General features: G+C 44.2%; 1 protein-coding gene across 2 annotated transcripts; it reads right to left on the bottom strand.

Annotated features, from left to right (window-relative positions):
* Positions 1 to 167: 167 nt before the first annotated feature.
* On the bottom strand, positions 168 to 27982 carry TTC5 (tetratricopeptide repeat domain 5). Of its 2 annotated transcripts, none has more exons than XM_044274964.1 (10): positions 27861 to 27982; positions 20996 to 21128; positions 20703 to 20914; positions 20445 to 20595; positions 19331 to 19422; positions 15341 to 15397; positions 14482 to 14628; positions 12276 to 12463; positions 9713 to 9857; positions 168 to 695 (listed from the first exon to the last, which is right to left on the bottom strand). In XM_044274964.1, exons 1-10 carry the CDS (start codon positions 27909 to 27911, stop codon positions 576 to 578), a joined length of 1296 nt encoding a protein of 431 aa, XP_044130899.1. In that variant the 5' UTR covers positions 27912 to 27982; the 3' UTR covers positions 168 to 575. The 2 variants fall into 2 exon arrangements, with proteins under 2 accessions (XP_044130899.1, XP_044130905.1); XM_044274970.1 differs by having other exon boundaries at positions 20996 to 21145; positions 27861 to 27951.

Below are 27982 nucleotides of genomic sequence, written 5' to 3'. Positions count from 1 at the left end.
ATTACTTGGATGAAAGTTGCTTTGCTCCTTACTGTTCATAATATTCATATACAATGCTGGGCATCCATTGTGCTTGTAGAAATTAGGGTTACAAAACTTAGTAGACACTTATAACCCCATAATTTATCCAAACAGCGTGCTTATACTAATAAGGGACAGAAATAATATTGAGGGAAAAAGTAACAAATTGTAAATTTATTTTTTTTAATAGAAAAAAATAATATTAATCTTCCTCTAAATATAAAGCAACAAAACGTATTGGCAAAATAAATAATCACAATTCTGGATCATAAATACAACTACAGCTGGTAAAACAAAATAGGACAGCAACAACAGGGAGGATAAGGAATGTGGGCACTTGTTACAGGAAGCCATTCTAAATTGTCTCTTACTGCCATTAAAGGCTTGCAACAACTGTACTGTACCAGATAAGTGCAGCTTGTAAGTGTCTTCTGTGTTATAACCCTGCAAGAGAGTTTATCCTTCACCACAGAATGTGAGGGACATAGCAGTTGATGCTTCTGCTTGTAAGTCCCCAATTCACAGCTTTGAGGATAGATCCGGCTGTCCTGCAATTATTCGCTCTGGGGTCTGTAAGCCACTGTTGCGCTGGCCTGAGTGCTTGGTCCCTGAGGCTTACCATTCACCAACAACCGTACAGGAGAGTCCACGCGTATACTTTGAAAGGCAGATGTCTGTTAAAATATACAAATGATGAGTAAATAGAAAAATTAAAAGAATTGTTTTCTAAAAGGGATTAAAGGGGCTTTCTGTGACTTAAAGGGACTGTCAGCAGTTTTGACCATGCAAAACTGCTGACTGCACTAGGTAGGTGCTGGCGAGAGCTGCACAAACATAGCTTTTGTGGAGCTTTTATTATCAGGAGTAGTGTAAATATGAAGTTTTAAATTGCCGAATTCTGCTCTTTTAAGTAACCAGGGCAGAGCTTCACTGTGAAGTCCTCTCTGCAGTGATCTGGTTCACAGTTCCTCCCCTCTGAACGAGAGTGGGCGTTCTCCTGACTGGATGCTACATCTGGCACTCAGAAAACAGGGGAGGGGTTGTGAAGCAGCTCAATGTTCTGCTCTGGGCATCTGACAGAATAGAACTTCATATTCACAATACGCTGGATATGAAAAGCTCCACAAAAGGTATGTTTCTACTGTCCTCCCAAGCCCCGCCCCCTACCTAGTATGTCAGCATATTTATTTCAGAAGGCAATTTGTGACGATTGTGGCCTTTTATCTGCTGTAATACAGGAGTAGCATAAGAAGTCCAGATCACCATTTTGGCTTTCCTACTGTTCCTTGTTCTCCTGCTGTCAGCACTCAAAGCTGTGCTGAAGTACACAGTCTGGACTGCTGTGCCATGCCAATATAATAGAGAGGAGTCCTGTGCGCATGCACGGCAGTCCCGACAATATACTTAGTGCAAATTTAAACTATGACAGTTTTAGAAAAGAGGGGCAGCAGGCAAAAAAATATAAGCAATCTGGACTCCTTATCTGCAGTGTGTATTACAGTAGATAACAATCCAAGGCAATGGTGCCGGATTCCTGGTACACCCTCCTTTCACTGCTCCTCCTGCAGTAACCAGGCACAGCCACTACAAAGTGTATGGAGCTGTGCAGTTCCAATAACATGACTCCTGAAAATGGCGGACTGGCAAGAGTGATGGAGGGTGGACCCCGTTGATCTGATACTGATGCCCTATAATATTATTATTAATAGTAATAAAAGAGGCACTTTCATAATATTTTTTTAAGTTACATTAACTGCCTAAAGCCTTAGGGCTCATGCACACAAATGTATTTTCTTCCACTGTCCGTTTCAGTCTTTTTGCAGACCGCATGCAGAACCATTCATTTCAATGGGTCCGCAAAAAAAACCCAAAAAAAACCGTAAGTTACTCCATGTGCATTTTGTTTCCGTATGTCTGTTCCGCAAAAAAAATAAAATTAGAACATGTCCTATTATTGTCCGCAATAAGCACAATGATAGGACTGTTCTATTAGGGGCCAGCTATTCTGTTCCCCAAAATACGGAATGCACACGGACATCATCCGTATTTTTCGCGGATCCGTGTTTTGTGGACAGCAAAATACAAACGGTCATGTGCATGAGCCCTTATTAACACGTCTGTGTCCGTATGACTTCCAGAGAAAAAACGGTCAGTGTTTCATCCTTCAAGCTCTCCTTGATGGATTCATTTTAAGTCTGTACGTCTGTTTTATGCCCTACGTGTGTCATCCATATTCCGTGTGCACGGTTAGCTTGAAAAAGGTATTTTCAAGTCATTTCGCACCAATGGTCAGTAAAATGCACTGAAAAAACACACATACCCTCTGGGTTTTGTCGGTGGTTTTCACGGAACCATAGACTTCAGTGTGTTTAGTCTTCAACACGGACCAAAGTAGTGCATGCTTCATTCAGAGGAAAAACTAAATGTGTGAATAAACACATTAAAATCAAAGGATACGTGAGCCAGGATTCACTGACATGTCAATAAACCCTGTGTATGAATATTCTATGTGATTTTCTTTACAAAAAATGGTTGGATGGTTTTCTGGATATAATTGTTTGAAGTTGCGCCATTTATTCTACTTCCTGTGCTTTCTCTTCATCTTCCTCCTCTGTTTGAACATTTAGCTTGGCAAACAGCCTTGTTCAATTTTATCCGTCAGACCATCCACTCTGACCAGGGACGAAAGGGGGGAGAGTTAGAGACTGAGCTTTTAGTTGAAGGAAATAAAATTGCTATATATCCTGATTTTTCTGCAAAAGAAAAGAGCTAAATTCCAAGATGTGAAACGCAGTCTTCGAAACCTGCAGATTCCCTACTCTATGCTGTATCTGGCCAAGCTGCGAGTGGTGGCACATGGAGAAGTCAGCATTTTCGAAACTCCATTGGACGCCAACGAATCGGCACTTAAAGCATCGGCGAACAAGGGATGAACATTCCTCGTACGAGGTTCCAGGAACTGTGCTGAATCCTATGAGAGCTGAAAGATGCGCTTGATAAGTATCACAAGCCGTAGTTGTGTTTTTTTTTTTTTTACCTTTTTCTTTCTTCCTTATTAAAGGACTATTGTTTTTAACGGCATTAGTGGTACAAATTGCACTAGCTTCTGTTCAGTAGGCACTAAGCTACCTCTATTAGAATTCTGTGACTCTTAGATTATTGGGACTCCAATTTGTGGTCTGTTTACTTCAGGCGCGCTGCAGATTTGAAAATCTATTGGGCAGGTCCGTAAGACCAATCCGCTGCATAGTAATTGAGTTGATCAGTTCTTATGTTTTTGACAGTTACTTTGAAATTCGGGTGCCCGGTTACAGGGTATATTTTTGTCCTACTAGTTATTTTAAATGCCGGGATGCCTCCTTTATGGAGCCCATCCTTTGAAGCTGCATTAAATGTTTATGGTTGGGGTTAGGTGGGTCTGGCAATGAGGTGGGTATGAGACATATTGGGTCAGAGTGGAAATGGCCGAATGGTCATTTTAATATATGGGAGGTACCCCTTGTTACTACATATTACTCTAAGAAACATGGCGGACAGGCTCAAAATAGTAGGATGGAACATAAGAGGATTGGGGGACCCCACTAAGAGAGCTGCGATGTTTTAAGCCTGCAATAATCTGTCTATCAGAGACGCATCTGATTCCCACTACTACCTATGTTATACACAAACCTTGGGTGGGTAGTTCCTACCACTCCACGTTTTCCACACATTCTAGGGGGACACATACCTGTCATTCGTCCCATATAGACTCCACGGGAAGGTATGTGTGTTTGCATTGTATATGTAACCATTTCTCCTTTGTTTTAGTGGCGGTATATATTCCTCCCCCTTATAGTAGTGAAGTGTTAAAAGAGATTATGATATACGTTGAAAGGCTGTCTAAGTGTCCCCTGCTAATAGTGGGCAACTTTAATACTTGTCCCTCTGCACGGTTAGATAGGGTAGGCGGTTCAGGCGAGGGCAGAGATACTAACTTTGCCACTGTACTGCGGAAACTGGACCTGCATGACATATGGCGGGTGAGGAATCCAAATGCACGCTGGTTTTCATGTTTCTCCAGCTCTCATCATTCACTGTCTAGGATTGATTTGGCCATAGGGACCCCCTGATGTATTGTCTCTTGTAGTGGAGGCCACATATTTGCCCAGAAGTCTGTCCGATCACTCCCCTATGTATGTGGAGCTTAAATTAGGTGTCTGGCATTCTTGTGGGGTTGGTAAGTGGAGACTTAATCCTTTCTGGCTGCAGCTGGTAGATTGGGATACAGGTATTGAAGTGGAGATTAAGGAATTCTTTGCTACTAATAATTGGTCGACGCCTGTTGGGGTAGTGTGCGATACTTTCCAAGCGTTTATCCGGGGCCTTTGCATTTAAAGGATAAGTCGCCATAAAACAAAATCCAGGGACACTCAAAGAAAATAACAGGCTCTGGTCGTGGAAACGGAGGAGAGGTATGTTAATTACCCCTCCAGTGCTCACAAAGATCCATTTATAGCAGCTCAGGCAGATTTAAAGCACCATCTCCTGCACACCGCCGAATATAAACGTTTCTTTCTGAAACAAAAGTACTTTATAGTGGGGGAAAGTTCTGGGAGGTTATTAGTCAGAGTTGTCAGGGCTCTATTTCACACACTAATCTAGTAAGAATTGTTAAACGTTCGTGGATATTATATTAACACAGCCTGACGAACGTATTGAAAGAAAACAAAAAAGTCTTTATTGGGTTAATCTATTTAAATCTGGGAAATTCTTATGTATCACTTTGTGTGACCATCAGGCAACCAGACTAGAAGTGGCGTAGACGGGAGTATCGTATAATCCGCTACATCAATTCAGGTCTGGAATAATACTTCTACTTGCTAGCAAGGTGCTGCTGCCAACAAGCAAAGAAAAAAGGACACCGTCCAATTAGGTTATAGGCTAGGGCGTGACACACACACCACCTCTATATCGGCAGCACACTGACAACTATAGGCATATATCTGGTGACTAGCTTCAGAGAGAGCTATACATAGCACTGGCTGTACTTGGCCTATGGAATGTGGTCTATGATTCAACCAATCATCCACATACATTAGCCTCAGTGGTTATTGCGTACACTGCTTGATACAATTAGTACCATACACACTGCTATGTTTGGAAAGGTCCCATCTGTAGCCAATCATATACACTGTGATACCTATTATGCTCTCAAGCTCGAGTCTCAAATAGCCTATATATTGGTTGCCAGTGGAACCTACCCAAGAGGTAGATTGTCAGTGCACATTCACACCCTGCCTTTAGAACCGTGTCCTATAGTCATTGACATTGGCTCTACGCGTTTCAACGTGACATGTGCGCCACGTATCTTCAGGAGCTAAGTTAAGAACGCCTGTGAAGGAACAAGTGCCCTGCACGGTTGTGTGCACAGGCTACTGGCGCTTTGATAGCAGTTTTCTTTGCTCGTTAGCAGCAGCACCTTGCTAGCAAGTATAAGTATTATTCCAGACCTGAATTGATGTAGCGGTTTATACGATACTCCCGTCAACACCACTTCTAGTCTGGTTCCCCGATGGTCACACAAAGTGATACATAAGATTTTACCAGATTTTAATAGATTATCCCAATAAAGACACTTTTGTCTTCTTTCAATACGTTCGTCAGGCTGTGTTAATAGAGTTGTCAGAGCGCAAGATGGGCCATCTAAAACACTGTCTATCCGAGGAACTGATGGCTCTGTGGTTACAGCAGACACTGATATCCTGGAGGTATTTTATTCATACATATTTCGAATCCCTATATAGAACACAGCTTACGGTTGATTCCTCTAATATTACCGAATATCTTGCTGGGATTAGTGTTTCGCGGCTCTCTGCGGAGAGTGTGGCCTATCTAGACCGGCCTTTGACGCTACCAGAGTTTGAATTGGCACTCAAATCCTTTCCAAATGAAAAATCCCCTGGAATAGACTGCCTGCCAGCGGAGTTTTCTTTTTTTTAAATATAGCGGTATCCTCCTACCCCAATTGCTATCTGTATTTAATGATGCCCTACTAACAGGAGAAATGCCTGCTTCCATAAAGGAGGCCATAATTGTTGTACTGCCCAAGCCTGGAAAGGTTCCAAATCTTCTTGACTCATATTAGGCCAATCTCACTATTGACATCTGATTTTAAGATTTTAGCGACAGTCCTAGCAAACCGGTTGCAAACGGTCATTTTGACCATTATACATAGAGATCAAGCAGGATTCATGCCTGAAATCCACTTTGGTAAATATTAGAAGACTCTTTCTTAATATTCAAAAGGAGGGCAGAATCAGATGAAGGATGGGTCATACTTTCCCTAGATGCGGCCAAGGCTTTTGATTGTGTAGAATGGAACTCTCTCTGGGCAGTGTTGAGAGTCATGGTCTTTGGGGAAACCTTTATATCTTGGGTTCAGTTACTATACCGGGGCCCCACAGCTAGGATTAGAGCTAATGGGGGGGGGGGGGGGGGGGTCAGAGGCATTTAGGCTGGGCAGGGGAAAGCGTCAGGGGTGCCCGCTATCCCCTCTTTTATTTGCCATTGCGATTGAGCCGCTGGCATGTCTACTCCGTTCCTCAGACAAAATTGTAGGATTTCCTATGGGAGATGGGGAGGAGCGGGCATCTCTCTACGCTGACGACATGCTTATATATGTGGGGAATATAGAGAAGTCGCTAGGTCTTATTATGTCCATCATAAAGGATTTAGGCGATAGGTCTGGCCACTCTGTTGCAGCTAGATGTGATAGTTCCCTCCTGCGGTCCACTCAGCTGCAGATTGTTCAACAATTCAAATATCTGGGAATAGTTGTTTAAAGGGCTGCAGAAGGATGGCGAGTTTAGGTCCTTTGAGCAGTTTAGAACTGAGTTTGCGCTTCCTCACACAGCCTTTTATCAGTTTTTGCAGCTATGACATGCCTTTCAGGTATGGGCGAAATCTGTGTCACTTAAATGTACGACTGTCCCAACAAATCCTCACGGGTTACTTCTCGAATGGATTAATTTCATCCATTTATAGGAATCTATTTGTGAAATCAGTGAAACAGGATACACTAGTGGTCAAGTATAAATGGGAAGGGGAGGTTGGACCAATATCAGAGGAATAATGGAAGTCGATACGGGCATGGACACCAGTTGTCGCTTTGTGAAGGCCAACGCATGCCTCTGGTCATGTTTCTTGGTCACAGGGTGCATAGGACTCCAGCATTTTTGTTCAGGATAGGGGTTAGACCTGATGCATCCTGTCCTCGATGTGGAGAGAGTCCTGCTTCCTTGCTACACATGTTCTGGGACTGTACAGAGCTTAATAAATTCTGGACTGATGTTCTGACAACTATTAAAGACGCGTACAATATTGAGATCTCGGCTAATCCGAGGACATGTGTACTGGGAATACTTGACATTAAAAATAGTCATTATCGTCTGGAAGTGCAGCGTCTGCTTCTCCAGGCTAGAAAACTGATTGCTAAATACAGGCTTAGACCCCAGGCCCCATCGAGGAAAGAATTCATAAACAGAATGACTGATATCCTTCGCCTAGAAAAAGGAATATATCTTAAGAGACAGTGTCTGGGAAAATGTTACAAAATCTGAGACAAATGGGTAGACTATAGGAATGGTGCAATGTAATTAGGCCTCTCACCGTGGAGCTGCCTACATACGAAGGCAATATAGTGTTGTGTGTACATGTGCTCATGCCTAGGAAGGGAAGTCATACATGGAAGGGGTGATTTGATTAGTGATCTGGTATATACTTTGGGAAGGTTGGTTCTCCTATGGAGTTCAACTGAACGGTTGGTGTAGTGCCCATCTCATCGCCGGGTGTTTTAAGAGTGAATAGGTTATGATAGCTACCATTCTACACTGATAAGAAATTATATTGATATCTTGGACCGTTGTTAGATAATATGCATAATCTGTAGATAATATATGTCAATTACCAGAGATTATGTATACTTCATACTGTAATTTGTATGTGCATTGTTATTTGTATCTTATCTCTACCTCTTGGAAAATAAATAAAAACTATTTAAAAACAAAAACAAAAACACGGAACAGGAGCAGAGCTTTCCATTATACCTGTGTGGGTTTCATACTGGTTTTGGCTCACAATAACTGATGGAAATAACTGAAGTGTCCCTAGCTAGAGTAACAAACTGGTGATAGGTGGACTCTCCCCCGAGGGTTATCCAGGGTGCAATAGGGGGTGGTTCTGGGGCAAAGGTCACCTATCATCAGTGTGTTACTCTGGATAGGGTCACTGTAGGGACAGTCCTGTCCTCCCTCTCCAAATCTGTCTTGCTTTCTAGGATGTATTGATATTACACCATCCCTCTTGCACTTCTTTGTTAAATAGTCCATATTTTTAGTTTCTTTCAACAATTGTGTGTTTTGGTGGTCATAGTCACCCTTTAACATAATTGCATAATGAAAGTTAAGAGTTTTCTAAAAATTGTAATACTGATGACCTATCATCAGGTCATCAGTATCTGATTGGTGGGGTTCCGACACCTGGGACCCCCCCCATCGATCAGCTGTTTGACAAGGAACCGGTGCACGCGCGGTGTACGGTTTCGCACATGAAGTAGGTGCTTCTCCCGTGGTGGTGCAGTTATTTTTACTAATCCAGTGGATCTGCGCTTGCACTAATCCACACACACCCTCCTCCAGCTGATTCTGGTGCGGCCGTGTCACTTCCGAGTATAGCATTCTGCCAAGGTATAGGAATCTGGCAGAACACCGGCGCTCAGTGCTCACAAAGCACAGCACTGTACATTGTATAGCAGCTGTGCTTGGTATCGCGCTCAGCCCCTTTCACTTCAATGAGACTGAGCTGCACCTAGGCCATGTGACTGATGAATGACATCACATGGCCTAGGGAAAGCTGTGAGAAGTGCCACTGCCTTCTCACACAGCTGATCAGCGGGGGTCCTTTGTGTCAGAACCCCAATCAGATACTGATGACGGAGGATAGGTCATCAGTATTAGGCCTCATGCACACAACAGTATTTTTTTGCAGTCCGCAAAAAGGGGTTCCGTTGTTTCATGATCCGTGTCTGTTTTTGTTTCCGTGTGTCTTCCTTTATTTTTGGAGGATCTCCAAACATGAAGGAAAGTATAAAAAAAAAAAAAAATCTAAGTTTAGTTTGCCATGCAAATGATAGGAAAACGGACGCGGGTGACAATCTTGTGTGCATCCGTGTTTTTTCACGGACCCATTGACTTGAATGGGTCCGCGAACTGTTGTCCGTGAAAAAAATAGGACAGGTCCTATTTTTTTCACGGACTGGAACCACGGATAGCAAACGGTGCAGAGTTTTCAACGGACCCATTGAAAAGCAATGGGTCCGCTGAAAATCACGAAAAACTGAACGGACACGGAACACAACGGTCGTGTGCATGAGGCCTTACACGCTCAGAAAACCCCTTTAAGATCTCATGCTTTCAGTGATATTATAAATAACCATGGTCCCTTGTACATTTTTTTCAGTGACTGTAAAAGTTGTAATAATGTAATGTTTAAAAGGGAGTAGTCAACAAGAGGTCTCCAACTGAATGCTGTGTCTTGAGTCCAGAACCTTTATTTACAGCAACACAAATGCTGCTGCTCCAGGGGTTTATTGTATGCTCAATCCTATTGTACCCGATGCATCAGGAATTTGCTAGAAATTACAACGCAGACTTACCTGGCCTTTGTGTTGAATAGTGTGCTGTTTCAAGTGCGGTTCAGGGATGGTAACAGAGTCTGCAATGAGAACTCCCCAGCTTTCCACCATATTGTAAACCATTATAGCATAACAAGTTCCCTCTGTATCAACAAGTCCAAATGTGCTGCAAAAACCCAGAAAAAACATATACTATGTTACCATCTATAGGGATTAATATATGGTGAGCAGAATCTAAGACATAGAAGTTAGGGTGCATTTACATGATCGCTAAAATATGCCCCTAATGTCTGATAGAGGCAGGTCCCAGCCACACCTATTCTCAGAACGGACCCTGCAAAGTGAGGGAGGGCGCACTGCACATGTACGGCCGCCCTCCACTGATTTCTATGGTAGTGCCAAAAATAGCGGAGCCCTATTTCCATAAGCCTGACAGAAGTGAATGGAGCAGTGGCTGTGCTTACATTGTGCGCTTCCCATTAATTTCAATGGGACTCTGGAAAATAGCTGAGCGACGCTATTTCGACACTCCAGTAGAAATGGAGTGGCCACGCATGCGCAGTGCGCCCTAAGTGACTTTGCTGGCTCAGTTCCAGAGGTGGGACCTGCACCTATCAGAAATTGGGGGCATGTCCTAATGATATGTCCCCAGTGTCCAAGATGAGACGCCCCCTTTAAGGCTGGTCTATGGGTTACAATTGGAATTGCAGCTCAGCAGCATGTCTGAGGTGCAATACCTCACTGGTCAACTGCCGCTTTTGGTACACAGCAGCCATGTTTTCCTAATCCTGGACAACGTCATTAGTCTCTAGTGAAGGTCTTACCAAGGTGATCAAAATGTAACTGACCACAGCGCTAAAGAGTATAGATATAGATCAAGAATTTTACCATTTCATGTCTATATGTACAAAAAAAAAAAAATGGTTAAGACTAATATATATCTGTCTTAACAGCTAAATCGCAATGCTCAACCAAGTATTTGATGTGTGTGTCCAACCTCAGAACAGAGGAGAGGGAAACAAAGGACAAGAGATCATTACCTGTGATAACGGCGTTGTCAAATTCCCCACAACACAGTGTGGTAGTTACATCCATGTAATCTGGTTTACTTCCTTGATCACTAACATTATCAGATCTAACCTGTCCTTTGGATAGGTCATCAGTATCTGATTGGGGGGAGGGGTCCGAAACCCAGAACCCCCACTGATCAGCTGTTTGAGAAGGCACCAGGGCTCCTGTGAGAGCCACGGCCTTCTCCACGCCTACCAAGCACACTGCTGTACATTGTATAGTGGTTGTGCATGGTATCACAGTCAGCCCCATAGAAGTGGAAGGGGCCCGATTTGGGCCTAGGCCTTGTGACTGATGAACGTGTCGTCACTGGCGTAGGTAAAGCTGAGAGAAGGCCGTGGCGCTACTGTGAGCACTGGTACCTTCACAAAACAGCTGAACGACGGGGGTCCAGGGTGTCAGACCCCCACTGATCAAATTCTGAGGATCTATTCATCAGCATGAAAGTCTCGGAAAACCCCTTTAAGTTTGGACATCTGAGAAAAACAAGCTAGTGGGGGCTCCACATGAAAAGCACATTCTCTTTGTAAATTAAGTAGGGCTAATCATCCAGGCAGGACCCTCATTTACATATAGGATGTGGTTTTTAATGGCACCCCGAGTAGACGTCCAGGAGCCTGCTCAAGAGCAAGAGCACCTGGAGACTTTATCTACCAAAATAAAGGGGGCTGTTTTGGTGACAGATTTCATTTAAATTACTAAAACCAGTTGTTTCACATTGTCCCACACGGCAGCACTGGAAATACATGACTAAGAGTACAGCCACACTTAGCGGAAATCCACAGCTGATGTGGTCAAAAACTTCCACCGCAAAAAAAAACCAAAATGGGCTGGTGTTTCCTAAGACACTGCCAGCATCAGAGCGGGTCCTCCTCTGCTTTCAACCTTTAGATTGCAAAGGTTGAAAGTCACGGGTAAAACCTGCAGAGTAAATTGGCATGTTGCAGATTTATGCTGTGGCTTCACAAAGCGTGGATGGAGTACTTGTGGATCGGCTGCACGCGCTATAGCGTCCTAATATTTATCCCTAGTGGCTTGGTATCAATTAGTCATTATACAAAACGCCATCAGGCTTCTGGAGATGAATGTACACAATGTATAGATTTCCACCTATTCCAAGTTCTGGCCCTCAAACAGCCAGGAAGTTACAATTTTGAGAATGGCACTGAACATGTTTTTCAGGTTAGCTTGTTATTAGGTTAGTGAAAAATGACATAATAAATAACTAAAAGGATCACATCTTTTACTTAGGTGATACTGGACTTACTTCCAGTAACTCTGGTCATACTTAATTATATCGATCAAAAAAATAATGCACAGCCCAATGTAAATGTGGACAAATTAGGAGGGGGGGAAAAAAAAAAAAAGAAAACTGTTAATCATGGGCGGAAAGTGATTCAAAACACATTGTGAATATTGGTAACATGTAAATGCCGACTCTGATCTGCCTGACAGCATGGTATTAGTAAATCGGACATGTCATGGCTGTATACAGGAACAGACTAATACTCACAATGGCACTCGCTCCTCAGGCACCAGGCTGAAAACAACCCTCCCAAGCACCACACAGCCAGGATTTTTTCCTGGCTGCAGAGCACTTAAGGGCTTTAACTGTAATCCACCAGAACTTCCATAATGACCCAGAAGCCCAGGACTTAAACTACTCAGCATGTTCTGTAGTCGTTTACCACGGATCTTTCCCTGTGTAAGCATATGTAAGAAAAGTAATTAAGTAGATCAGCAAGGTTTAACAAGGTAATCTGTCTTGATGAGAAGGAATTGCCCTAAAGCCTCATTCACACGTCAGTGATTTCCATCAGTGAATGACCCAAAACCAGGATTGGAGCCTCCACAGACAAAGGGTATAAGGAAAAGATCTGCACCTGTTTTTGGCTCAAAATCACTGATGGAAATCACCGACGTGTGAATGAGGCATTAGAGAGGATGTGTAGCCAGTGTTCCCTTTAAGCTGCGCAGCTTCCATAGTGCCACCACTCAGGACCTCTGTAGGCCTGCTCACCGCCGCAGCCGGAGACCTGGACTTCAACAAACTGCCTGTTCTGAATTGTAGGGCAATTTACCCCAGCAATGCAGACAAGATCCGCTTGTGCACTGCTGGGGTGGGCGGCCCCAGAACTCAGAACAGAGTAGATGGTGTTTCCTAGTGGGCTAAAGGACCTTCCTGATGTCATTGCTCATGTGACCAGACTTTTTTTAAAATTTTATTAACAATTCAGGGGCCGGCACTACTGTGAGGGGCTACTAAAGGAGGCATTATACTGCAAGGGGGGATTCAATTTTGTTAGGCCCAAAGGGGACTGGGTGGAACTGGGACATGTATAGATGGACATCAAGAAGGGTTAGGGTGGGTTCACATCACGTTTTATGCCTCAGTTTGACATACATATATATAATAAAAAAGTATACAAAAACGCAGCACACCACGTTCTTGTATCCTGCAGAGTCCGGCAAAAAATAAAATAAAGTACACTTTTTTTTTAATGGTAAATGGATGCCACTGTTTGGTATCAGTCTGAGGCATCCGTTTAACGTATAGATTTTTTGTATATGTTAAACAGATAGGAAGAACACGATGTAAACCCAGCCTTAGAGGATCGGCTTTGTTGCGTGCCAAGGATCATAACCATCCTAGTGCTTTTTAAAAGGTCAGAGTTATGACCATCTAATACGTTAGCACTGTATTATCTGTGGTGTTACATAGGACTGCAGGTAACATCTACTACATTATCTGTACTCAGAGAGTTATCACTGTGTTCTTGCTCAGCAGACGCTTAGAGGGAACACTGTCTGAAGCCTCTCCTGACATGTCTGCTTTAGTAACTGCTTGCATCCACCTTGTAATTCTGCAGCATCTATTCTTATTACTTTGTGATGTGCTATTCCTTTATTATTCCTGCTAGAAGTTTGCAATAAATACCCAGATGTCCCTGCACAGTTTGACCTTATCTAATCAGAGCTGTAAGTGTCAGACTGTGTAGGGACACACCCCCAACTAGTAACACTCTTCTGGACCTTAACTGCAAACTGCTAGTCATTTATTCATAACTTCTACGAGAAATAATAAAGAAATGGCACATAATAGAGTGATAAGATGCATGTAGTTATTAAAGCAGACATGTCAGGAGAGGTCACATGTGCTTTTAAATTTTTTTATTTTTTTATCTGAATGTATGGTGCAGATTGCATGGCTACTTCTACAATATCCCTATAGCGGGACACATGTTTTCTTAGCTCTTATTAGCCTGGTAATACCAGTTATCTTTCACCTACCAACTAAATCTACAGCTGCCACCATGTCCTTCATTCCCTTATTCTACATCTGTCCCAATTTAACCATGTACCACTTCTCTAGTTTAGCTCCATAACAGCAGTTAGGAGTATTCCAGTAGGTACAAGATATCCCCTATCCACAGGACCCCTACCAATCACAAAAACATGCCCCCTGCAGGCCCCATGCTGCTCCCCTAAAATGACCAGAGCGGCCGGTCGCTCCATTCATTTCTATAGGAGTTCCAGAGATAGTGGAGCGCTGTACTTGGCCATCTCTGGAACTACTACAGAAATGAATGGAGTGGCCGCACACGTGGGGCCCCTGTTCTCGTGATCAGTGGGGGTCCCAGCAGTAGGATTTGTACCTACCAGAGTACCCCTATAAATTAACCAGAAAGATCTGCTGGTGTTCAGGGCGGAGGGGATACCTTATTGCTGAGAAGACCACACAACCTGCCCAGGTAATCAAGTAATTGTTCTTCCCTCATAACAGGTTCAGTCCAAGATGGCTCCAGAGCTGCAGCTCGAGAAAACCCATCGAGTGCTCCTTGATAGTTCTCCTCATACTTGCACAACTGAATGGAAAAGAACACAATTTTTATATTCAACCAGATTCATATGGTGTCAAACAAAGTGTACCTCTTGCTTTATTTTATCAGAAGACCACAAACTGCAGAACCTGTCATCAGTATTGGAGGCTTTGATCTACAATTCTTGTTTGAGTCAATAAGTCCATTTCAGCCAGGCTGCCCATACTGAAGCTAGGAGTCGATGAAGCAGAGAGTGCCGCTCCAAGCGTACAGTATGGACCCTGAGAAGTTCCAAGAATAATATCCATTATACTAAAAAGAATCACCAGCTAAAGTGCACTCAAAAACTGCCTGATGACGAGTGATGTCCATAATATTTGAACTTGCATCCATTTTCCCATCAGTTCTCCCACTGAATCCAAAGGATGGAAAAATGCCAGATATTTCATAATGAATTAAATTGAATATAGTGGAATATAATTGCCGACATAGTCCTGCAATCCAATCTCTTGCAGGGCCCATAGATCGGACTGGCGGCTTATTGTTGCCTGCAACATTTCGGTCAGGTGAACACTTGAATGCAACGCTATGTAAGATAATGTACACTATAGTTCATCCTGTTCCACAATAGTAATAGAATATCAATGATGGTGAATTGTATAACCATCTACCCCAAGGAAGACGGTAAAAGAATCGAAACCATAAAAATCGAATGGTTTACCATCCTAGATATTACCTTCACTACTTGAACACTTACCGTTGCTCGGTTGAGGTGCAAATCTGGATTACTGGAGGCAGTCTTGTCCACTCTCTCCTATGATAGAAGACATTTTTTGTGATTGCATAAGTGGTGAAAGCATGAAATCCTTGGAAAGTACATAACACTTAGAGGCTTCTGAAAATAATTTGGACAACCACTTTATCTCTCATGATATTTGTCTGCTGTAACTTCCAGTGAAAGTACATTAAAGGAGCATTCTCACTTAGAACATTTATGGCACATGCACAGACATACACGTCCAATATGTGGGGATCCATTCTCTGGGGCCCGCATCTATCTAAAAAACGGATCTCTGTTACACCCGGCCTAGAATGGAGATGTGGACACACTTGTACGGCTCTCTCCATTCGCTTCATCAGCACTTTCGAAAATAGCCAAGCACACCGACTAGGCTAGTTTCAGTTTGATGGAGGGAGCTGTGTATATGAGGTCACCTCTCCATTCCTAGCCAGGAGTGACAGAGCCCCATTCTTGAACTAGGAGCAGGTCTGATGTGCACCCTTCCATATGCAGATATTTAGGACATATCTTGTGAATGTGGCAGGATCAGAAGAAAGAGTGGTAGGGCACACCAATATTCGGAATCACAAGGATAGTTACAATATTTTATTATTAGGTGACATACACTGTTGAATAGCACACGTAAAAATTAAAAACGATAAAATACAATAAAATAATAAAACAAGCATACAAATCAATAGTCTTATATATATAAATATGCTAATATTTGCCCTAAAGTCAATTTGAATAGTTTAAATTGACTTTAGGGCAAATATTAGCATATTTATATATATCTATAAGACTATTGATTTGTATGCTTGTTTTATTATTTTATTGTATTTTATAGTTTTTAATTTTTACGTGTGCTATTCAACAGTGTATGTCACCTAATAATAAAATATTGTAACTATCCTTGTGATTCCGAATATTGGTGTGCCCTACCACTCTTTCTTCTGATCCTGCCACTTTTTACCTTAGAGGATTGGGTGAATCCTCTTGGTAGGTGCACCCACTTCCACTCTTGATTATACAGGTGAGCCCTCTCTGAATATTCATATCTTGTGAATGTGCCAAAAATGTCCATCCTTTAACAACTACTACCTTGAAGATTGTAAGCTCTCGCGGACAGGGTCCTCTCCCCTCTGTAACAGTCTGTTTATTGTATTTGCATTTTATATTATGTGTAACACATCAAGTTCAGCTCCATGGAATTAATGGTGCTTTCAACAACAACAACTACTACTACTACTAGCCGGGAAAGATGCATGTCCAAACATTTTTAAAGGTGTGTTATCACCTCAAAGTGATTGCATATTGTTCTGGGACCCCCAATGATTCAGAGAATGAATGAATGAATGAATGAATGGTTGGGGCCCCTTTATTGTTTTAACCTGTACAGCAGTCCTAACCAGGGGGAAAAAAACTAAAAAAAACCAAGTAGAGTGGTGCACTTGAGTTGTGCCGCAGTTTACTTGCACAGTGAGTGGTCAATGAGCTGGGAATCAGCGCTGTGATCCGAGTATTAATCGGACTGCTGAGGGTCTCAAAAGGTCAGAATCACACCCATTATAAAGTAATGGCAGATTCAACCAGTATGAAACTGGAACAACCCTTTAACTAAAGGAGAGGTTTGCACTGGTCAGAAGCAGCCATCTTTACATTATACCAGATCACTGTTACTTTCACAGCCAGCTAAACTATGGTCAGTTAAACTACTTTTAAAATACGCTAGGAAATTACTGGAAGACATACTGATTAACCTTTTCACTACCAGAGGTTTTTCATTTTTGCGTTTTCATTTTTCTTCCCCATCTTCCTTGAGCCATACCTTTTTTATATTTCTGTTCACATATCTGTATGTGGGCTTATTTATTGCGGGACAAGTTGTACTTTTTAATGCCACCATTAATTATGGCATAAAATGTAGTGGGAAGAGATAAAAAAAAATTCCAAATGGGGTGGAATTAGAAAAAATAAAATAAAAAAATAACGCAATTCCTCCACTGTTTTACGGGTATTGTTCCCACAGCGTTTTGTATGCAGTAAATATGTATACAAATATGTATAGGTTTCTTTAGGTCTAATTTTTTTTTTTTACATCACCATATCCTGACCCCCATAACTTCCTTATAATTTTGTCTACTGAGCTGTTTAGGGGCTCATTTTTTGTGGAACAATCAGTAGTTTTTATTGATACCATTTTGGAGTGTGTGTAACTTTTTGATCACATTTTATAACTTTTTGGGGTAAGAGAAGCAATAAAATAAAAAAAAGGCAAATAGGCCATTCCGGCGATACCCATGATGTTAATATTTATTTTTTAATTTACGGAAAGGGGGCAATTTAAGCTTCTATTTTTTTATATATAATTTTTATGTATTTTTTTGTGATGATTTTGAAGCTCATATATGAGACTATAAACCATGTTTTTTACTTTAAAATTTTGTACTATCAGGGATTTTTAAAATGGGGTTTGGACTGAAAATTGCTAATTTGTTATCCTGGCCTGCTATCTGGGGCAGCATGAACACTATCAGCCTTGTCAGCGAGGCTCATAGTGTTCAGCACAACTACCGATGCCCTCATTGGCCGCAGGGGGTGTCTGTAGGAAGCCTGGAAGTGCAAGCTTCGGGGGTTTTTGCGCATTTAGATGCCGTGATCTCACTTAATCACGGCATCTAAAACCTTTAAATACCACGATTGGCATTATTACCACGGTAATTAGATTTGCCGGCCATGACACCCACTGCACGTGAGAGCGGGCGCAGTGTTCCCAAATCGCTCCAGCACCGTAAATGTACGGCGCTGGTAGTGAAAGGATTAAAGGGATTTCTGGGTGTTTTATACTGATGACCTATCCTCAGGATAGGTCATCAGTATGTAATTGGTGGGGGTCTGATGCCTGGTACCCCTGCCGATCCACTGTTTAAAGTGGCCTCCTTGGAGCCTCCTATTGGATCGCAGCTGAGCCCTATTAACTTGAATAGGACTGAGCTGCGCCTAGGCCAGTGATGGCTAACCTCCAGCACTACAGCTGTGGTGAAACTACCACTCCCAGCATGCTTCATTCATTTCTATGGAGTTCTGAGACCAGCCAAGTAAGTGTACATCTTGGGAGTTGTAGTTTTACCACAGCTGGAGTGTCAGTAAGCCATCACAGGCCTAGGCTATGTAACCGTTGGGAGTGATGTCACTGGCCTAGGAAGAGGCTGCAGTGCTCACCAGAGTGCTGTGGCCTCTTCAAAGGCTGATCAGTGAGGGTGCCTCTGGATAGGTCATTCGTATAAAACACTCCGAAAAGCCACACAGAATAACCCTTTCCAATAACTAAGAAAAAGTGAGCAGTAGCACCCACTGAACCTCTCCATTCCTTAATAGATGTGGACAGCTTCGATAAATGTTATCGAAAGCAAATTTCCTAACATCGTCACTTCTTGTGACTGGATATTTCAAAATTAGTTGGAGCATTAGCCACAAATTAGCTTCTTAATGAAGCCACTTATGGGCAAACATACTCCCTATGCATCTTACACACCCATTCATACAATTGGCCTGCTTTGTTGCATTGACTTTTTCATTCCCACCACCATACATTGTCTAGCTAGGATTTTATTATAACTCATTTTCAATGATGGCCTCAGTCCTCTGAAGGTTATCTGCATCCCTGCAATACGTAAATACGTGATGATGGATCAGTGTGTAAAGGCAGTCTGTATATTCTGCAAACAGAAGAAAATTAGTGATATGATTGCTCTCAAAATCTTATCGGTTCAGTACATGATCCTGACCATAGCTGTTACAATCCAGTGGTTTACTGAGCGGTTCCTAGGGCAGTATATCAAGGATCTTGCTACTTAACATGCTGCACTGGTTTACCATCAGTCAGTTAAGAGGTTTCCTTACGGCTGGCTCTGTAGGATGATAGATTAAAAACATGTGGGGAAAAAACATATTTTAGGAACTCACCGCCTGTACATACGCATTTAGAGCCTGCTGAGAAATTTTGGGATTTTGGCCAGTGCAGAAGAACAGAGATAGATAGGCATTGCCAAGGATATCTGTGAAAGCAAACAAAAAAAATAATAATACACAGTGCAGCATCAATAAGCAAACCACTAACGAACATCCAAAACTTCCCAGACCGCAGTACAGATCAGGTGTGTTGTGGAGGTTGTTCATGGAAAATCTCAACATGGCCTAAGTCTACATGCTGAGTGATAAAATATAAAATCCAAACAAGCACTTCACCTCCAGAGGGTAGAATGTGTTCTCTTTAGGTACTTCAAGGGGTATTCCCATCTGAGACAATGAGGATGGGACCCACACCGACACTGAGAACTGAGCTGGAAAGGTGGTGGCTGGAGGACCGCGGGTTTCCCCGGTCCGGCCACCACCGAGCGCTCTCCCCATAGTAGTAAATGGGAGTGCACAATGCATTCATTTCTATGGAGAAGACGGAAAAAGCTGAGCCAGTGCTTTGCTTTTTTTGGCAGCCCCTTAGAAATGAATGGAGACTGTGGAGTGAGGCTTCCACAACTTGCGGAGCTTCGTTCTCAGTGTAGGTGTGGGACCCGCACCTATCAGACAATGGGGGCATATCCTAGCAATATGCCCCCCATTGTCCATGATAGGGAAAACCCCTTTAATGAGCTTTTGCTGATCAGGAGTGGCCTACAGACAGCAATGATCCAGTGAATGTTCATTCACGATCATCGGTCCGTGTAAAAAGGCCTTAAGGCTGACACACACACAAACGTATTATTAGTCCGCATCCGATACACATTTTTTGGAGTCAGAAACAAAAGGCTCCCTCCACTATGTAGAATGGGAGTCCTAAGTACCCCATCTTAAAGAAAGGGTGCTTACACATGCGCAACACCACACCAGTCACTGTTCGTAGGACTGATGTAGATAGCCAATCATTGCATTTGACTATCTCTGCCAATCTTGGAACAGTGACTGACACTTTCACCAGTAGTACGCATACGTAACCGCCACTCTATTAAAAGGGGGACACAGGACCCCCAGTAATCATACACTTATCACCTATTCTGTGGATCGATACATGCATAAAACTTACACCAGGAAGTGCCATCTCTTGTATCCATTTGAACTGCTTGCTTGGCTTGCTTTACACTGTCCATGATATTTCGAGAATTTTCATCCGCATCTTGTGCGCGCTGTTGCCGCATCACCATTGAGAGGTTTCGCAGTGAGACTTTGTTCTTACACTTTAATATGAAAATGGAAGAAAAATAAGATTCGCATCTAAAGGAGCGAAGATCCCTACAATACAGGCTTATTATTAGACGTTCTTATACGTCTTATCAATTCTTACATGATTTAGAGCACCCAAGAAGCAAGTCTTTGCAGCAGTCACATCCATTTTCTTCCAGTATACTTCTCCGAGCTGATTCCAAGCTTCTACCAGCCCCGGGTCCAATTTAACTGCCTTTGAAAGCATTTCCTCAGCTTCCAGGCAATAGCTGGGTGTGACATTCAGAGCCTTCCCCTTCAGCATTAAGAAGAAGGCCTTGTTCTTCCAGGCATCTACAAGAGAGAAACAGACACAATATGAACAGGAGGACAAGTCTTCCCTAGAGCAGAAAGGCTGACATTGTTCTTCTTTACCATCAGTCTCATCCATCAAGGCAATGGTCCGCTTCATTTCTTCCTTCACATCAAACTGTTTCCGAATAGCATCTTCCACACTGTGGGTTTCAAAATAGTGGTCCCGAAAATGATAAAGCTTCTCTACTAGCTCCTACAATGGAAAAGTAGCTGCTGCAAGTTAGACGCACCAAGATACGCATTTCACAGATAGACAATTTCACATGTGCATCCTTTCTGAATGTTAAAGAGGTTTTCCGAGTTAATCACTCATGGCCTATCCTCAGCATCCCATCGATCAGCTGTTTGAAGAGACCATGTTGCTGGCGTGAGCGCTGTGTACAAAACACAGCGCCATGCGTTATATAGTGGCTGTGCTTGGTATTGCGTCTCAGTTCCACTCACCTGAATGAGACTGAGCTGCAAAAAGGCTATTTGACTGACGGATGTAATGTCACAGGCAGAGGATGAGGCACTGTGGTGGCCCGAGCACTGCGACCTCTTCCAATAGCTGATCGGCGAGGATGTTGGGAGTCGGCTGCCCATCAGACTGATATTTATGACCTATCCTGAGGACAGGTCATCATTATTTAACTATAGGAGAACCCCTTTAATCTGCACTATATTAGCGATACTGAGGAGAGTGACATGTGGTTTCCATAAAATGATTGAGTTCTATAAATTGTTTTATCATAGGACCTCATGCCCTCAACTCCCATCTGTATGATTCCTACTGAGCCAGAGCCTACAGAGGCCGGTGTAGCGGAAACGTGAGGCCAACCAGAGCCGTCAGCAATAACTGCTGTTTCCTCTGTTGTGCCGACAGATAGAGTACACTGTAAGCCAAATTTCGTGCCTTTCATACACAGTTTTTTGAAGGGATAAAAAGTTCCTGCAGTTTTTTTTTTGCCAAAGCCAGAAGTGGATTCTAAAGGAAGGACTTCTACTTCTCCCTCCTACTGGACCCCCAGACGAAGGTTCACTGAAATGGCGCCATCCCGGAGGAGCCACATCATGGGTAACCGATTCTCTGGATATAGACTTCTTTTGTACTTTTTGCACTTGCACTTTACTCAGTTTTTTTACGCTTATTGGACTATTATAAATTGCTGCCATTGTGTTCTCTTCCAGTGATGTCACAATTTTTAAACATTTTATTTATATAAATTTTGCAAATAAAGGCCATTATTGACTTCACGCAGTCTGGCAGTTCTTTCTAAGTATTTGGATCCACTTCTGGTTTGACTCACAAAACTGCATCAAAAACAGCTGCGTGTGTAAAACAACCCTTAGGCTACTTTCACACTAGCGTCTATCCTTTCCGGCATAGAGTTCCGTCACAGGGGCTCTATACCGGAGAAGAACTGATCAGTTTTATCCCCATGCATTCTGAATGGAGAGTAATCCGTTCAGGATGCATTAGGATGTCTTCAGTCAGAGGCGTAGCTAAAGGCTCATAGGCCCTGGTGCAAGAGTTCAGCTTGGGCCCCCCTTCCCTCAAACCTTCGTGCTGCATGAGGCAAAAATTGAAACTGCCCCCCCCCCCCCTCCTCCATACCGAATTCTTAACCTAACCCTTTCTGTCTAGCCAGAGGTGTAACTTGCATACACTTTCTATAATACCAGTGTCTTCTTATGTGGCTAAAGGGTCTTTGGGCCCCCTCAGGCTCCTGGGCCCGGTAGCTATAGGGGGTGCAGAGGTAGCAGTCGCTACGCCCCTGTCTTCAGTACAGTCTTTTTGATTGATCAGGACGGAGATAATACCGCAGCATGCTGTGGTTTTATCTCCGGCCCAAAAAAAACGAAGACTTGCCTGAATGCCAGATCCGTCCTTCTGAAAAAAAATAATTTGAACAGCCGGATCCATTTTTCCAGATGACACCAGAAAGACGGATCTGGCATTTCAATGCATTTGTAGGATGGATCAGTCTTACAAATGCCATCAGTTTGTATACGTTTTGACGGATACGGCAGGCAGTTCCGGCGATGGAACTGCTTGCCGGATTACTCTGCCGCAAGTAGCCTTACTGGACATTTTTGGGTGTTTCTGGATCTCCCCTCTACACAGCTCAGATAATGGCCCTTGATCCAGAGAAATCTTGTGCAGTTCTGTATTTACAAGTAATAGCCAGTTTGTAAAAATCATTGCAAAATGAGTATTACACTTAGCGGTAATCCGGTTTCCTGGAAGTCTCCATGACACCACATCCTTAGGCCTCTTTCACACTACCGCATGGCTATTTCAGCGTTTTGCGGTCCGTTTTTCACAGATCCGTTTTTTTGTTTCCGTTCCGTTTGGCATATACAGTATACAGTAATTACATAGAAAAAAATTGGGCTGGGCATAACATTTTCAATAGATGCGGAAGACATACGGATGCATTTCCGTACGTGTTCCTTTTTTTTGCGGACCCATTGAGTTGAATGGAGCCACGGAATACGATTTGCGGGCAATAAGACATTTTCTATCTTTCAACGGAATGCATACGGAGTACATTCATTTTTTTTTGGGCAGAACCATTGAAATGAACGGGCCGTTTTATTATTATTAATTTTACTGCTGTTAAAGTTTCCATCTTGAACTTCTGAAATGAAACATGTTTGTTCAAGGGTTTCCGATTTACTATAATTCGGGACTTTCCACTTTTTTTTTTATTACGAATAAGCAAGAGTAGTGACCTTTTCCCCGCAACAGGTTCTATCGCTCTTAATTTTAGTAAATCTTCTATGCCTATCTTTAAAGGTACCTTGTTGAGAGGGAGGAAGAGTGGTACTAACAAACTTTTCTGGAGGGGGAAGATTCTAACTCTACCAGGTAACCCTCTCTTATGATATTTAGGATCCACAAATTTGATGCTCCCAAGTGCTTAAAAAGGAGCCGGGTCTTCCCCCTACTTATATGGCCTAATTTCTTCCATTAACCCCTTTTGTATAACTCCACCTCCCCGTTTTTCCTTTGATTTCCCATCTGGAAAGCCTTTCTTTCTATCGGTGGCGTTTTCTAAGATCTTGTCTAGATGTGGTCCAAAAACGTATTGGCCGTGAAAGGGGAGGGAAATTAGCTTGTTTTTGGCTGTAATATCCCTTGCCCATGCTTTGAGCCATAGCACCCGTCTGGCTGTGCTGGATAACACTGCCGTGCGTGCTGAAAGTTTTACGGATTCAGCTGCCGCATCCGGTAGGAAACTAGTTGCCATTTTTAGTAACGGAATGCTCTCCAGAATCTGATCTCTCTGCGTTTTATTAATTAGATGAATCTCCAATTGTTCCAGCCACAAATTAAGGGTTTTAGCTACACAAGTAGAAGCTTAAGAAGGGCTGCCGTAGCCCCCCAGGTTTTCCTTAGTAGGCTCTCTGCTTTCCTATCCATGGGGTCTTTAAGCTGCGTGAATCTTCAAATGGCAGGGCGGTACGTTTTGCTACCTTAGCCACCGGTGCGTCCACTCCTGGAATAGCTTCCCAATCGGCGCAATCTTACTCATTAAAAGGATAGCGCCTCTTGATACCGCTAGGAATGAAAGATCCTTTATCGGGCTTCTCCCATTCTGACTCTGGAACTGGGAATACAGCCCCCCAAATATCTCTTCCTGCACTGACTTAGGCTTCTCCATCTGTATCGTGGCGCTAATCGCCTTTATAAGCTCATCAATGTCATCCGGATTAAACAAGAAACGTTTATATTCATTATCTTCATCAGAAGATATATAGGATTTCCCATACGTTTCAAAGTCCGAGCCCTCCAAATGTCCGAATCCGAGTCAGACACCGGATAGCGACTATCGGATGATTTGAGGAGGGTTTTTAGGGGGGCAACTCCTGGGAAGTTAGTGCGGACTGGACTTCTTTAACTCATGTCCTGATATCTTCCAGGAAACTAGAGGATTCAGCTTTTACCACATTAGAAGTACATTCTTTACATAAGGGTTTAGCTCCTACGTTAGGCAAACGCTTAGAACATCTCTTTCTTGGAGCTGCAGTAGAATCCTTTTCTCCGTGAAGTATAAGTGAGAAGGATCAGCTAACCAGGTTATAGGGGCGATACACCATGTGCCTGATACCAGGCTACTCACAACTCCTGGATTTGTTGCAGGCTTTGCTCCCAGAGCCGGGCGTGATTGGGGCGCTCATCTGTACCCACTCCCGTCCGCCAGCAGACACTGCCCTTCTCCTTTTGCAGAAGAATCGCACTGTCCAGACGCCATTGAGCAGGTCCTACGGTCTTAAATGTCACCTGTGACCTGCGGCGTCCGAAGGATACAGCATGACGTCCTCAGGCTCCGCCCCCGCGTCTGACGTCACGCACCAGCGGCTGGAGGGAGCGTATCACAGTTTCGCGCCACCATCTTCCTTCACCTCTGCATGTAATCCCCCGGACCACAGCAGAGGGGATCTTCGCATGGGACAGCCACCATATGGGCCCGTGCACAGGCCCCCAGAAGAGGAAGGAGAGCCGCACTCCGGATCCGACCTCGGCCTGTCTATGTGTCGGCACAGGTGGGCCCCAAAGAGCCTCCATGCACCTCTCCTGCTTCCTATCCTGGTAGGACAGGAAGAACACTAGTGATGGAGGGGAGGGTGGGATTTAAACCTCTGTTTTCCTGTCCTATCAGAGAAAGTCAGTGTCAGGATGTGGTGTCATGGGGACGACTAGGAAAAAGGTCCTAATCTACTTGTGTGTCATCCATCTGTACGTCACACAGTAACCTACCCCCCCGTGTTCTGTCATCCATCTGTACGTCACACAGTAACCTACCCCCCCGTGTTCTGTCATCCATCTGTACGTCACACAGTAACCTACCCCCCCGGTTCTGTCATCCATCTGTACGTCACACAGTAACCTACCCCCCCCCGTGTGCTGTCATCCATCTGTACGTCACACAGTAACCTACCCCCCCCCCGTGTGCTGTCATCCATCTGTACGTCACACAGTAACCTACCCCCCCCGTGTGCTGTCATCCATCTGTACGTCACACAGTAACCTACCCCCCCGTGTGCTGTCATCCATCTGTACGTCACACAGTAACCTACCCCCCCGTGTGCTGTCATCCATCTGTACGTCACACAGTAACCTACCCCCCGTGTGCTGTCATCCATCTGTACGTCACACAGTAACCTACCCCCCGTGTGCCGTCATCCATCTGTACGTCACACAGTAACCTACCCCCCGTGTGCTGTCATCCATTTGTACGTCACACAGTAACCTAACCCCCCCGTGTGCTGCCATCCATCTGTACGTCACACAGTAACCTACCCCCCCGTGTGCTGTCATACAGTAACCAACCCCCCCGTGTGCTGTCATACAGTAACCAACCCCCCCGTGTGCTGTCATCCATCTGTATGTCACACAGTAAGCTACCCCCCCGTGTCCTGTCATCCATCTGTACATCACACAGTAACCTACCCCCCGTGTGCTGTCATCCATCTGTACGTCACACAGTAACCTACCCCCCGTGTGCTGTCATCCATCTGTACGTCACACAGTAACCTACCCCCCCCCCCCGTGTGCTGTCATCCATTTGTACGTCACACAGTAACCTAACCCCCCCCCCCGTGTGCTGCCATCCATCTGTACGTCACACAGTAACCTACCCCCCGTGTGCTGTCATACAGTAAGCTACCCCCCCGTGTCCTGTCATCCATCTGTATGTCACACAGTAAGCTACCCCCCCCCGTGTCCTGTCATCCATCTGTATTGTCACACAGTAACCTACCCCCCCCGTGTCCTGTCATCCATCTGTATTGTCACACAGTAACCTACCCCCCCCCCGTGTGCTGTCATTCATCTGTATGTCACACAGTAACCTACCCCCCCCGTGTGTTGTCATCCATCTGTACGTCACACAGTAACCCCCCCCCCCCCCCCCCCCGTGTGCATGAGAAGGCTCCTCTTCTGGGCATGCCCTGTACAGTAAATGAACGATTCTGAGCAAGCACAGAGGACTATCCGACCAGGGATGAATATGGGTGAATCACATCATGGCCCCCATAGTGCGCAGGGGACGAGTGATGACATTTACACAGATGCAGACCCTGGGATCTCAGCTTACATACTTGCCTCTCTCTTCAGCACCGCCGGTCCAGCCCTTCTCCTGCTGTTTACAGGCTATAGAGTTGAAGTACTGGTATAGGGGACATGACTGCTGCAGCCAATCACTGCCCAGCGCTGTATACCTGCACGTCACAGCATCTGGAGACTCTGGTACAATTTTGAATCATTTTGGACAGCCCTTCTAACGACCTGCACAGAGGCTCCATGCTTGTTGAAAAGCCGGCCATACACACGTAAGGATAAGCAGGAAGGAGACCATCGTCCCATATCACTCGCCCATCACTGCGCCAGACGAAACTGGCCGATCAGGGAGATATAAAAGTGTCAGGTGATCGGCCGCATTCATCTGATCGTGCCACACTCTTACACTTCTCAGCCAAAAATCCAACCTGACAGATCCCATCGTTTGCATAGGACTGCTGCACTATTGTGCTCCAAAATTATCAAAATCGGCCATTTTGGCCAACACTCATGTGTGGGGACCTGACAGAGCACCCTGCAGGATACTAGTATCCAGGATGACGTCCAGCACCATGCTGCCAGCAGCCGACAGTCTGGGTTGCTATAGCAACAGGCACCAAGGAGAAGTGACAGCAAACTGAGGGCTAAACTTTCCAGGGAGAAATGCCCAGCAACGCCAGCAGTGCCATGTGCCCTGCACCCTGTACACAACAGCCTGCGGAGTACACGCGTGCCCTGCTAGGCACCTCAGCACACGGTGCGTTACTTGCACACCTCCCCAGCTAGTATATAGGTCACTCTGCAGCTCCTGGTAACCAGAGCACAGCGTCCATTACTACTGGCAGAGGTGACAGGCACCCCGGAGTCCTGACTTACCTGCACTCTGCCCCTCACTTCTGCTTCTGTTTCCGCTCCCCCTTCAGCCATAGTTTCCCGAGCTCTCCTTCTCCTTCTAGTCTGTTAAAGGATTCGGAGCTCGCTGCAGGCGGGAGTTTCGG

Source organism: Bufo gargarizans, chromosome 1 (assembly GCF_014858855.1).
Source record: "Bufo gargarizans isolate SCDJY-AF-19 chromosome 1, ASM1485885v1, whole genome shotgun sequence".
Lineage (NCBI taxonomy): Eukaryota > Metazoa > Chordata > Amphibia > Anura > Bufonidae > Bufo > Bufo gargarizans.
Note: the sequence above shows the minus strand (reverse complement) of the source record. Positions and strands in the feature narration are given on the sequence as shown.

Coding starts and splice junctions, on each gene's coding strand:
- TTC5 (XM_044274964.1), bottom strand. CDS start 27,911: ATGGCTGAAGGGGGAGCGGAAACAGAAGCAGAAGTGAGGGGCAGAGTG. Junction 20,596..20,702: donor TCTTGGGTGCTCTAAATCAT/GTAAGAATTGAT, acceptor TTCATATTAAAG/TGTAAGAACAAAGTCTCACT. Junction 14,629..15,340: donor TGCACCTCAACCGAGCAACG/GTAAGTGTTCAA, acceptor TTTTCCATTCAG/TTGTGCAAGTATGAGGAGAA.